The sequence below is a fragment of the Artemia sp. Qi Xiang Cuo genome, chromosome 7 (genome assembly GCF_049724085.1).
Source record: "Artemia sp. Qi Xiang Cuo chromosome 7, ASM4972408v1, whole genome shotgun sequence".
NCBI lineage: Eukaryota > Metazoa > Arthropoda > Branchiopoda > Anostraca > Artemiidae > Artemia > Artemia sp. Qi Xiang Cuo.
In genome coordinates this window covers 8,000,551-8,015,116 of record NC_142800.1, presented here as the reverse complement: position 1 = coordinate 8,015,116, position 14,566 = coordinate 8,000,551, and the positions used below count along the sequence as shown (strand labels likewise).

General features: G+C 34.5%; 1 protein-coding gene across 1 annotated transcript; it reads left to right on the top strand.

The window, feature by feature from the left end:
* The first annotated feature begins 268 nt into the window (after positions 1–268).
* LOC148949909 (peritrophin-1-like) lies at positions 269–10,196 on the top strand. Its single transcript, XM_089091643.1, has 4 exons — positions 269–281; positions 6,696–6,923; positions 7,724–7,995; positions 9,873–10,196. Exons 1-4 carry the CDS (start codon positions 269–271, stop codon positions 9,963–9,965), a joined length of 606 nt encoding a protein of 201 aa, XP_088947769.1. The 3' UTR covers positions 9,966–10,196.
* The last annotated feature ends 4,370 nt before the right edge of the window (positions 10,197–14,566 follow it).

Below are 14,566 nucleotides of genomic sequence, written 5' to 3'. Positions count from 1 at the left end.
TCTTTTGAAGCAAGAAATAGAGTGCGTCACATAACTGAACAAAAAGAAACTCTTGCGGCTTTCCTTTTTACTCATAATTTTTTATGACTAGCATTTCAATTTACTTTGTACGTTGTTTTGAGCTTCAAACATATCTTAAACTCCACTTTTATCGGAAACAGACTTTCAGTTTAACATCCTTAAAAAATAAATACATTTTAAAAACAGTTAGGGCCTTTTTAAAACTTTAGCCGACAAGCTAAAATAAATAAAGGTTCATTTTGTAACTATGCCTAATTGCTGTGAGATATACAGAAATAAAATTCAAATTTATATTTGGAAAGCCAACAGGAGAAAACCAACCAGGAAAGTATCTAAATTATAAAAAAGTGAAAAACGTGGGTATATTATTTAAAATGTATAAAAAAAGAGAAAAAAGTCATGATCTTATGACTAGAAGAGGGGGACTTTGACTTACTTTCAGGGTCGGCGTGAGGGGTGTTGGAAGTATGCAGCCGAATACTCAAGCCTTCTGGAAAGGCATAAAATTAGCCAATTAAAGTAAAAAGAATGACAAAGTTGTAGAAATTGATTTGAATGCTGAGTCAAAACATTTAAACTAGAAGGAACTTTGTCTGAAAACTGTTGCAGTTGAATTTCAAGGTAAAGCTGAAGATCTCAATCAGTCAATCAATTTACTGTCAAAATGCAAAAAAAAGACACAATTCGTATTTCTGGCACCACAAGAGACCTTATGGCCTGTATATGTAGGGGGAATGTAGCGATAGAAGTTTTTCTTGGAGCGTTTACCTTGGAGATATACGAACTAATTACCTATCACTAGGTTAGATGAAGACATATAAAATGAAATAACACAGATAAAAAAGGCAATAGATTTATTGAACTTACATACTTAGAGGCACGGCAAAGTGTCACTTCGATGACAATAACGGTTAAAAGAATATAAGAATTTCGTCTAAACTCTCCCCAATCTGATATAAGAATAATACCGAATCTGACTTACGAATAATCTTCAAAAGCACATCTACTCCACTATCAAACATTGCTTTTCAATCCTGCGCCAGTATGACTGGCTCACCATTAGCCCAGGAGGACTAAGGACGTAAATCTTTCGTCCCATGAGTTCTTTTAAATATTTTTGATAATTCAAGCGTTCACACGGTTTTTTGCCATTTAAACTTTCACAGAAATATCGTACGTAGCATATTTTTTATTTCTCACTCTCTTAGCGAAATCTTAAGCCTGGATAGTGCTGTTCTTTGTCTGGGGTTACTGCACTTTTTCTCTTTGCTGATTTAAGACTTCATTTTTGAAACTACGTTTAACTTAATTATAGGAAATCGGAATTATCTTTAGAAAGAAGGAACTTTATTTTGGTATTTTAAATACATCGCATTTCACTCATGGTACATATCATCCTTCCCATCAATCAATGACATTCTGTCATTAGTAACTGCTCGCCTTTGATCTTTTTAAAATGTACATCATTTACAATTTATTCTGCATAATTATTTTATATATATGTTACGGCTTAATCAGGGATGCTAGAAATTTTCCCTATTACCTTTCTTATGTTATTCTACATCCCTATCTAAAATTCATCTTCCGGGATAAGATTATTCATGGTTATAGGCTAGCTACTATACTAAAGATTTTTTTTTCGATTTTTACAAGGCTTTTTTTTTTATTTTGCTGTCTATATGGCATACTACATTCTATCTACGCTACATTAAATGAATGACATGATAATACTACACTTAATTCTACTTGAACAACTAGTGGTACATACATGAATGTTTTATAAAATACAATATTGGGTTTATCATATTCACTGGTAACATTAAAACACTTTCACTATTGGGATTTTTGAATTATCAAAGTTATTAGAAAATAACACATGTAGATTCATATCTATTCATCACCTTCGAGTCCTTAGTGTACTACACCCTTCTGTTGTAAATTATTGTCCTTCACTCTTTTTGTCTTGGCAAAAATTTTGAAGCATTTACGTTATGGTTTCTTCATGGAACAGTTTGAGCCTGACTGTCTTCACACGACAAGTTTTCTCTAATAGTTAACTGGGAAATGATGCTTCCCATTACAGATGTTGGCATATGTCTTCTCAGCTTATCATTTTTAGTATATTTTGAGGCACATAGCGAATGTATTCTCGCGTAAAGTCGTCCATCTGTGCCTTTTATAAAATTGTTAGCTCATGGCTTGCGTCGATTAGCCTTTGCGGTGATTCCTATGTTAATCACGGGGTAATTGAAGTTTGGATTTGGAATGGGGTTTTTATCAAACTATAGTGATTCTTTTAACATATTGTCTTTAACTTGAACTTCAAACATCTTCAAATATCGTTTAAATTGAAATATCGTTAAATATCATTTATCTTGTATTGATCGATGGGGTTCTCAGAATTAAACTTCAAATTGTCTCTAACTTCAGCTTCAAATATCTTCAAATGTCTTTAACTATCATTAAACTTCAAATATCGTTAAATATCGTTTATCTTGTATTGATCGATGGGGTTCTCAGAATTAAACTTCAAATTGTCTCTAACTTCAGCTTCAAATATCTTCATATGTCTTTAAATATCATTTAGCTTCAAATATTGTCAAATATCGTTTATCTTGTATGATCGATGGGGTTCTCAGAATTAAACTTCAAATTGTCTTTAACTTCAGCTTCAAATAAATGTCTTTAAATATCATTTAACTTCAGATATTGTTAAATATCGTTTATCTTGTATTGATCGATGGGGTTCTCAGAATTAAATTTCAAATATAGTGTTACCTGATACGCAATATGGTTCATGGTCGAAGAAACGACGATCGAAGGTAACTGTTGTTTTCGTAGACGAAGCTGGGATGAAAATTCCCTGGAGTCTATGGTGAGTACTCTTCGTTGGTTGAGATATGATGAAAATAGATGCTAATGGGTCGTATCTGTACTGGGCAGCTCATTGTAATGCTCAATAACCAATGTGTCCATTTACTTCCTGTAATAAAAAATAATAAGGCAGAATCACACGTTCCTTAAAGTAAACACTCATAGTACACATAAGTCACGTATTGATTGGGTACATTAATTTCTACGCTATGAGACAGAATTAAAACATCTAAAACAGAATCTAAAACAGAGATGTCTTCAAATTTGTTTTGAGAACGGAAACATCGATAAAGGGCTTATATAATTCTTCAATACTTATTAAATAACATAAAGGGCTTATATAATTCTTCAATACTTATTAAATAAACATAATTTACCCTACATTATTAAGTTTGAGGTCTAATTTTACAACGTATTTCATGCCTGCATTGTTCACGCACGTCCGTGCTGTCTAAGAAATGCATGTTGCAGCGTCGTAACCACAAAGTTTCACGTAAACGATACTACAATGAGGGAACAAGACATAACAAGGACGAGTGGAGACCTCTATACCCACTCGTTTTCTAATTTCTTCCCTATTTCCTGGCTTAGACGTTCTCATGGGGCTCCGGGTTTAACCTCAGCTGAAATGCAGAGGTGTTCTTCTTTGTATCCCCGTGGTCTTCTCTTGGATTTTCCGTAATTACAAGTCAACATTGGTGCATCATATTCGCCGTTCGAATAACGTCATTAGATGCAGGATTCCAATCTTGCCCGCGTAGATTCCAGTTGATGCTTGGCAAAAGATAAAAGCGTAATGAAGAACTGACATCAATATCTTTTTAGAAGGCTATTGTTTGAACAAACCCTCCAGAACTAAATAAATAAATATGATATTAAAGTCTTATTAGAATCCGTTAAGTGAGAAACACCTTCACATTAATAGGGAATTCCTTGTGGGTTTTACTTAGTCGCCATTGGACATACACAGGGTTTCAATCCATATATCTTAACTGATTAAATGGTTTTAAAATTTTACATATTATTATTGAGATATAATTCCACATCCGCCGTGAAATTCTACATATAAACGTACCAATAGCCAACTATAGATAAAGTTCGGATCGGATTTCTTGTATCCCTCTATTTAAAAGTATTTTTTTTGCCCCTAATATTGACTGATGGCCCATACATTAGGACTGCCTTTATATATTCTCCAGCTTATAATTTGTAACCCTAATGAGTCATACTTAGTTACCATTTGATGTATACAGGGTTTTCTTACGCAAACTTCAACCAATTAAATGATTTCAAAATTTAAGCATCACTTTTGAGCTTTATTCTGGTCGTAATATACCTCTATGACTGGTTGAGATATAACTTTAAAGCGTAGCTATTAATCGTTATACAATTTAATTTTACATTATATTTCTCGAGTAAGAAAAATTATATTTCTCGAGTAAGAAACACATGAATAAGCAAACTTGCGGCACATAATTACACTGGTAGGCCTAAAATAATTATAATCTGCACTAAGATAAAATATTTCATATAATTAGACGCTTCTGTACTGATAATTTCTTCTTTTTTTATAATATCCATCTTGGTTAGGACATGGGTCGATTTTTCATAGCAAATCCGAGGGGACCGCCTAAACCCAAACATTAAAAGCTACATGGGCCTTGAGTTTCTCCCAAGGCTTCCCAAAAAACGTGGTCCATCTCTTGTGATCTCATCACACAACATAATACTGAGTAGGGGATCATTTCCATAGTTCATTTGTAGAATATAAGTTGAATTCCATAGAGGAGTATGAATTCAAAGTACGAATATCACCGCCTATATCATCGTATAGAATCGATGATATTGACTTTGAAAACACGACCTCCCCTCTCCATGATGTAAGTTCCGTTATCGATCTCAATAACTGGATACGTTATAGGCTATCCAACTGATTAATTCTCTTTTATAGGGGACTAGTTTGTTTTTGTAAGGTAGCTACATAGTACGAAGAATTTGCAACGGAGGACCTAAGACCATTGTTTGTCACCATTGGTCTACCACGAGCTTCACATCTCCGGCATTTCTCTCAGATCGGCGACGTTTTGGCGTCACTTGTATTATATATATATATTTTTTTTTATTTACTTGGTTAACTTTACTTGCACACTGTTAAATTTATTATGGTGGATCACAAGTTGATTTTCATAAGGGATTTGAAATTTTTCTTTACATTAATTAGGGATATTTCCATCTGTCAGGTTTTTTAACCGTTCTACCTGACTGTGTCGTTATTTTCTCCTCTGTTTCTTGTGGTTTTTTCTTTTTAGGTTTTTCTAGTAAAATTAGATCAAACTTTTTTATTATTTTTTCAAAAATTTTTGCCTTTTTAATTTCGTTTGTTTCTCATGTGTAGCTACTGAGTTCGGTCTTAATTTCCCTATTTCTTTTGCTACTGTATGTTTTGATTCGCCTTCAGACTCCACGGAACCAGTTTCCGACGAATCCGGATTAGAACTTTTAGAGGTGGCACTTTTTGACGTATCACCTGCCCTTCCTACGTAAATTTCTACTCCTCTTGAAGTAGAAGGTTTATTCCCTACGTCCTCGTCTTGAGTTTTCAACTCGGGAGATTTGAAAGATTCTTGAGAGCTTTGGGAGGAATCAAGAGTTTTGCGGGGTTCCTCCACTGTTTGAATGCCATGTCCTCAGGGGGATGGGGCATTTTTTGCACTAGGGTTTCCCTCCATGAAGTCCACTGTTTAGGTTTGACCTTGGATACAGTTATATCATGATATTGACCTTGCTGGTCATCCTTTGGAGTTTTATTCCCGGGCAATGTACTTTGACTCGTTTTATGGGAAAATTTATGAAATCCGTAGCCTCTTGTAGGTTTGTTTTAGTTAAATTTTTGGGAAAAGTTTTCTTTACAGTAATACCATTGGTTTCTACAGCTCTGTTTAACTCTTCCTGTAAAGAGGGGGACCTTTCTATCGGCGTTGCAGGGGAAACCATATCGTCTGAAAATCTTTGTGGGGGATATGGGGTAGAAATATTATCTGAAGAAAATTTTGTCTTTGTAGATATTGTATAATCTATGTATTGTGCACTAGCCAATGAGCAACTTTTTGGACTTTTTGGTATTCTTAGTCTTACTGGTATAAGGAATTTTTTCTCTGGACCAACAAGATTTTTCATAGCTTAAAAATTCTTCAAAATTTTCATGATCACAGTCATTCTTGAATAGACTTGATTTAAACTGAAGGTTCTTACCTTTGCCAATCTTGATATTGGGGGTTCGCTTTCTAAATCTGAGAAATCAGTAGAAGAGGAATTTCATGTCCGTTTGTCTGGAAATTTGTATCTTTTTATTCGGCTAACATGCGCCTTGTAAGTTCTTCCACTATCGGGGGTTTCCATTTTAAAATAATATTCGTTATCGTACTTTTTGACTATTCTGTACGGTCCAGAATATTTGTCGGAAAGTTTTTTTCCTTCCGTTTTTGCCTCGTTCTTTAGGTAAACGAAGTCTCCTACTTTGAAATCTTATACTCCCCTTGACTTTGGGTTGGTTTCTTAGCTCTTGGTTTATTTTACACTTTTCCAATTCTTGCCTAACTATTTTATAAGTTTTCCTCATCCTATTTATGAATTCTTGTTTGTATTCTCCTGAGCTATTATGATACTACCACGATTCAATAATCTCACCAAACGGGATTCTAAAATCACGACCAAAAAGTAAATAAAATGGATTGTCTTTGGTTGTTTCGGAATAAGCAGTGTCGATTACGTTAGTTAAATAAGGTAAGAATTTATCCCAGTCGCTTCCATCGTTTTGGCAGCAACTGCTAAATCTTCGAAGTCCATATGTATTGAGATTACATGTCCAAGTGTAGATGATAATGAATCTGTTTATTACTCCTATCCTGGAAATTGCACACAATTCATCCAGTGCTCTAATGGTTTGGCAACAGTGCACAGATGTCCTCCTGGTCTTGTCTTCGACGATAATCTAAATGTCTGCAATTTTCCAGACTATGTTATCGGAGGTAAGATCGCAAATCTAACCTTTCTTAAGAGTTTGAGTGGGTGGCAAAAAGATGATTTTCTGTGGTAATTTACATTTTGTTTTGATAATGACTTCACTCATTCATTGTAATTTCCATTATTTTAGGACAAATAGCAATATCTGCTCTTTTAGCAGAAGTATTTTATACTTGCCAATTTTAGTTGTTTGAAGTATCATTTTGCACATTATTTTTCAAAAAGAAAATTAAACATAACCCAATTACTTTTAAAAACAATGTTACCAAGGAAAGAGTTTCAAAGAATAACAGATTTTTCAAAGAAAGAGAAAATCAAACAGTTTATAGTACAAAAAATATAAATAAAGAGCGAATATTTTCAATAGAAACTGAAATTCTAATAAAAAGGACTTTCAATTACAATATCTGCAACAGCAACATCTACTATTTATATTGATTCTAAATATACGAAATAGTTTCTAGTTACCTATAACATAAATAATTTCAAAGTTACTTATTAAAAGTGATTATCAACGAAAACTTTTGAGCAGACGTTTTCCTACTCATACATTAACGCAACATCACCGGTTTTTGTGTAAAACAGAGTAAAAAAACATTTTGAATCACAAATTTGAACAAAATAAACATACTTTCATCGGGTTTCGGGCAATAGAAAGTACGATAAATTATGCCAGTTCAAAGTATTTGACGCTTGCTATCAGTTACTTAGTCAGTAAAATTTGTTGTCAGGATTTTAGCTAAAGCATCATGAAGTATATAAACATCTATTTAATTTTGATAATACATTTTATTCTTTATTTTAGCATGCGGGAATAATCAAAACAGATCAACTACGACAGAGGCATCAGTAGAAACCACTCTTGAAGAGTTTGCTATAGCTCAAGACCAAAGAGAAAATCCATCCTTTTCAGTCGAAAAAATATCCAAGTCAACCACCACACTAGTGGCTACCACTTCTCAACTTTCTCAACAGGAAAGATGTCCTGAAGAAGATGGTCCATATGCAGTCCACATTCCCCATGAATCTGACTGTACCATGTTTTACATGTGTCTTAAGGGAACTCCAGTACTTCATGTAAGTATTTCCCTTGATATATGGCTCCTTCAAACTAAAATGATTCTTTTATCTTAAATTCCAAAAAATAACCCTTTATATATATATATATATATATATATATATATATATATATATATATATATATATATATATATATATATATATATATATATATATATATATATATATATATATATATATATATATATATATATATATATATATATATATATATATATATATATATATATATATATATATATATATATATATATATATATATATATATATATATATATATATATATATATATATATATATATATATATATATATATATATATATATATATGAATTCAACAATAATGGTGTTAATATTGGTAATAGTCACTGATAAAGAGCTCACGAATAAGCACCCATCCTAATGGTTTAAGCTAGTAGAAAAAAACTGATTCTGTAAAATCGTGTTATGAAGCGGTGTAGTTTTCACGCTTACTTTCAGCAAAATCTTCCCCTCGGTTGGTGAGGGAGTCAATAAAACAACCAAAAATCCATTGCACCCCAGATCCCCTTCCTCTTACATAGGAGCTTTTCACTAGTGAAGTCTCTGATATTGTTCTTGACATTAATAACAAAACTACATCAAGATAAAAGGAAAATTTAGTGGATAGACTTTTGTCTGTTCAAGTTTTTTATGTTCCCTTCAAGTTATCTATGTTTATATATACATATAGATTGAATTAACGTGTATGTAACATTGTTCTAGTTATGTAGGTTTGTTCAACTTATGTTTGGTAAACAAGTAAAACTAGTATACAAAAAAAGAGCCCTTTCAAATACCTTTAATTGGCACTTATTCTTCAGGTATCAAATTTAACAAGATAACAGTCCCTGAGTTTATTTATTTTGTATTTGATGATAGATAATTCCAAATCTCGGTTATCAAGACTAAGGCCTGGGCACTATAGTCAGCCCATGACAATCTAATCTGTAAAAATCTCTAAATCTGTTTCAATCTGACAATCTAATCTCTTAATCTGTCAAATAATATAAGTTAATTAGGTTTCTTTTATTTGAAAAGCTAAACTGTCTATACAAAGTCTTTACCTCGACCCCAATGCCAATAAAAAAGATTCAAGTTGCAATTTAAACCTTCAAAAACTCCAAAAAGTTGTGGAAACTTTCAAAAAGCTATGTTTTCATAGAAATCTGTCTTTAAAAAAAGAAAAACTTTTCACTTAAACTTATCATCCATTAGAGTTTCTTTTCTGCTATGGGATAATGAATACAAAAAAAAAACACCCTTTTAGGCCCTTTAATCTCTTGTGAGACGGAGTTGGGGACTTGGAATAAATTTAGGCCAAAATTTCACTTCTATCTGAACCCTCATGTGGGCACAAATATTGTGCAAAATATAGTAAGAGCTTGAGGTCTATCAAATTCTAGATTTTATCAGCAAATGCTGGTATTTAAAAGAGTGATGCAGTAATATCGGGGAAATATGGGGGCGCCCATTAATACTTTACCAAAAGAGTCTGGTAAACTTTAAATTATACAAACAAGCGTGATACGCCTATGCGTATTTTGCAACTAAAAAGTTGGTTTCTTAGATACAAGCTAATGAAAGTTCGTTTTTTGATTGTAAATAATATTTGAAAATATTCAATCATATTTCTGATCTGAAAATCAAGAAAAAATTCCAGCCTTTATATTTCTGATTTTATACTTACCCCTATAACTTCAACCAAGATTGTTTTTACTAACAATCATTGTCTGAACTGCGACAAGATATGGAATGAGGTTTGAAAAGAAAGTAGCAAATAATATACCTCTTAGAGTGTTCCGTTGAGTGAAAGATTGTTATGTCTTACTTTTGACCTAGTTACTTTTTTCTAGCTTTGTCCAAGTGGTTTATGGTTCAACGCCGTCCTACAAGTCTGTGATTACCCAGAGCAGTCAGGCTGCGAGATGGGAATATCTACTAGCTAAGAATACCTCAGCTGTACTAGCTGATTTCCAGAATTTTTAAATATTTGTGATTAGCATAATCAAGTGTCTAGATTTACATACTTAGTATTAGACACTTATCCTAGATTTACCCTGTACTATTTATAATCATATGTATTAAACCCATATTGGGTCACTTTCATTGTTTGATTTTGGGTAATTATTTAGTTTCTGTTTTCTAACCATGTTTATCAATTATTAACCGTCGCTTCATTTAATAAATTTTAATAAAACAAACAACTTTGTGCTGTTTGACTTGCAGAGAGCGGGCAGCAGAGCTAAGTTACGATTGGAGCATTCTGAGTCTATTCTGAGCATAATGAATATCTGGAAACGAAAACGTCATCATAGCATTGTTCTTAAAACTCCTTTAAAAGGCAATGTAACTCCTTGGTTGTAATTTAAAAGTTTTCCTTGATCAAATTACTTCATATGCTTCTACCAAAAACTTTATATTAAGTAACACTTGGATTTTCAATCACCAATAACAAATTGTTGCCAATAGACCAATAAAAAAATTAGATCTTGTTTTGACCGGTTTCATTCCCTTTTCAATGATGCTAGGTGTTAACCATCCCCCTTAAACCCCACCCCCCAGAAAGCTCTCCCACGCAGATTTTCTGTGGGAGGAAAATTCCCTTCAAAGAAAATTCCCCCTGCAGAAAATCCCCCTCGAAACCCCCCCCCAGGCATAATACCCCCATTTTCCTCCTTGATAATTTCGAGTGTTTAAAAGGAAAACTGAGAATTCTACGCCCCCCCCCTGTTTTAATCAAAAGCAACGCTATACCGTGGTGCACATGGAAGTAGGGATAATAATAACAATCCCTTTGAGCTTTTCTACTAAAACCTATTTGTGATTAATGAATAATTTAGATAATTTAGTCTCAGGACCCCTGGAAATAATGAAAAGAAGACTTAATTAAATCAAAAGAAAAAACGAAGAAGAAAAAGTGAATTCAAGAAAAATTGAATTCAAATTGTCCAAAGGTTGCATCTCTCAAGAAATACTAAGAGTATAAAGCTCGATTCGACAGGGAATGTTGCGAAGGTAATATATTCATGCAGATTGTCAAGGTCATATCTGCAATATCTCAAGTACAGTGAAGGGTAAAGTAACTTCTTAAGGGACCCAGATGAAACCTTGAAGGAATAATGGACGGAGATATTAAGTCTATTTTAAATATTGGTTTGGGGGGGGATTGTAAGGGGAGCTTGTCAAAGTTGTTAAGTATTCAAAGAATACTGTGCTTGTACAACGTCCTAGTGCTACATATTCCTTTTTTATGTTGATCTGCTTAAAATCACATGCCATGAAGATACCTCAATTAAAGTTTCACACACACAATTGTGTGTGTGTGTGTGTCAATTTTTTTCCAAACTTTTCAAAGAAAAGAAAACAGTTATATTAAAACACAGAAGATTTCGTCTCTATGTGTGTGTCTTCTCTCTGTGTATGTCGTCTATATGTGCATTTGTCGTCTCTATGTGGGTGTCACCTCTGTGTGTGTGTCGTTTCTGTGTTTGTGATCGTCTCTGTATGTGTTTCGTCTCTGTGTGTGTGTCGTCTCTATGTGTGTTTCGTCTCTATGTGTCTGTCTTCTCTGTGCGTATGTCGTCTATATGTGTGTGTCACCTCTGTTCGCGTGTCGTCTCTGTGTGTCATCTGTGTGTGTGTCTTCTCTGTGTGTGTCATCTCTTTTTGTGTGTTGTCCCTGTGTGTGTTTCGTCTCTGTCCGTGTGTTGTCTCTATGTGTGTGTCATCTCCATGTGTGTGTCGTCTCTTTGTATGTGTCCTCTCTGTGCATGTGTCGTCTCTATGTGTGTGTCATCCTTGTGTGTGTGTCGTTTCTGTGTTTTTGTTCGTCTCTGTGTGTGTTTCGTCTCTGTGTGTGTGTCGTCTCTATGTGTGTTTCGTCTGTATGTGTGTGTCTTCTCTGTCCGTATGTCGTCTATATGTGTGTGTCATCTCTGTTCGCGTGTCGTCTCTGTGTGTGTCGTCTGTGTGTGTCTTCTCTGTGCGTGTCGTCTCTTTTTGTGTGTCGTCTCTGTATGTGTGTCGTCCCTGTGTGTGTGTCGTCTCTGTGCGTGTGTTGTCTCTATGGTTGTGTCATCTCCATGTGTGTGTCGTCTCTTTGTGTGTGTCCTCTCTGTGCATGTGTCGTCTCTATGCGTGTGCCATCTCTGCGTGTTTGTCGTCTCTGTGTTTGTGTCGTCTCTGTATATGTGTCGTCTCTGTTTGTGTGTGTTTCGTCTGTGTGTGTGTTTCGTCTCTGTGTGTCTGTCATCTCTGTTTGCGTTTCGTCTCTGTGTGTGTGTCGTCTCTAAGTGTGTATCATCTCTTTGTGTGTGTCGTGTCAATAAAAGACACACACACACAATTGTGTGTGTGTCAATTTTTTTCCAAGCTTTCCAAAGAAAAGAAAACAGCTATATTAAAACACAGAAGATCAGAACTAAAGGGTTGGACACACGTAGCTTTTTTCGGGCACCGATTTCAGCAGCTCAGTCGATAAACAATTAAACAGTTCGTGGTAACGAACCGTGAGTAAGGAGCGATCCGGCTCAATAGTAACCAAAAACTCTAAAAAACGGAATTTTGATACCAGTAGATACATCAAAAGAATTGGATTTTTATGCTGAATTTAAATATATAAGTTTCATTAAATTTAGTCTAGCCTATCAAAAGTTACGAGCCTGAAAATATTTGCTTCATTTTCGAAAAGGAGAGAAATACCCCCTAAAAGTGATAAAATCTTAATGAAACGTGGGAGGATCTTATGCATAAAGGATATTTCCTTGGGGAAAGGGACTTTTCCATGAAGGGGGTGCCGGATTTCCCAGCATTATTTTAAAAACGATCAGAAATTAAATAAAAAACAAGTTTTTTCAACTGAAAGTAAGGAGCAACATTAAAATTTAAAACGAAAAGAAATTATTACCTACATGAGGGGTTTGCCCCCTAGCCAGTGCCTCGCTCTTTACACTATTAAATATAAAAAAAACAAGTTTTTTAAACTGAAAGTAAGGAGCAACATTAAAACTTAAAACGAACAGAAATTATTCCGTATATGAAGGGGCTGTCCCCTCCTCAACCCTTCGCTCTTTATGCTATAGTTTTTTATTGTTTACAAAATAAAGTTGTGAGACAGAGTCAAACTTTAGCGCAAAGAGCGAGGTGTTGAGGAGGGGGCAGCCCCTGTCATATACGGAATAATTTCTGTTCGTTTTAAGTTTTAATGTCGCTTCTTTCTTTCAATTTAAAAAAACTTGTTTTTTTATTTAATTTCTGATCGCTTTTTAGTCAATGCAGCTTTTATTTTGGCTCACCGTCATTGAATAAGTAAAAAAAGTTTATATAAAAATTTTACTTTTCTTTTGCTAAATGACTGTTTCTAAATTTGGTTATGACGTAATTTACAAATTAACTTACGTAACTAACTTCTATATTCGTATATTTTTCTTCTGGCAAAAAATACAAAGTTGCAGCTTTTTGCAGATATGAGCTTGAAACCCATGTAATAGGGTTTTCTGATACGCTGAATCTGAAGGTGTGATTGTCATTAAGATTATTTCACTTGTAGGGGTTGTTTCCCCCCTCTTTAAAAAATCGGGTAAATTTTCTCAGGCTCGTAGCCTTTGATGAGTAATACTAAACTTAATAAAAATTATATATTTAGAATCAACAATATACATTTATTGACATCACAATTCGGTTTTTAAAAGTTTCGATTACTATTGAGCCGTATCGCTTGTTTTTTTTATTGTTTTTTTTACGTATATGTTATTACGTATATGAGGGGGTTCTCCCCTAATTCAATACCACGCTCTTTATGTTAAAATTAAAAAAAAAAATTCAATTCAAAAACCCCTGAATCACAAAGGCCGTTTAATTAGAATCAATAGCTCTTTTGAAAGTACTAAAAAAAAAACTGTAGCGTAAAGAGCGCTGATTTCTGATCGTTTTTTAAATAATGCTTGGAAATCCGGCGCCCCCTTCATAGAAATGTCCCTTACCCCAAAGAAACATCCACCACAGAAAAATTCTCCTGAGTAACCCCCTCCTCCAGCCCCACCCTCCAGAAAAAAATCCTTCCCGGAAATGTCTGTATACTTCCCAATAACCAATAAATAATGCTGGCAAGTCCGGCGCCCCCTTCATGGCAATTTCCCTTCCCCCATGAACACTTCGTTCATGGACAGATCCTCCAACATAACCCCCGAGCCACCCACCCCCCACTACCAGAAAAAAACCCTCCTGAAAACTGCTGTATACTTCCCAATACTACTACTACTACTACTAACAATTCATCGCCGCACCAAGCCGCCTGAGGCCAACACAGCTACGCACGCTCCTCCTCCACCCCAATCTATTCAAAGCCTCCCTTTTTACACCCGCCCACGAAGGTCCCATTTCCTTTAAATCTTTCTTTATGACGTCCTCCCACCCCAGACGGGGAAGACCTGCTTTCTGTTTAGCCCTAGATGGTTGGCCAAAAAGAACAATCTTCAGCAATCTGTCATCCTTCATCCGTACAACGTGCCCAAACCACCTCAACCTTTCTTTCATTATAGACTTAGAA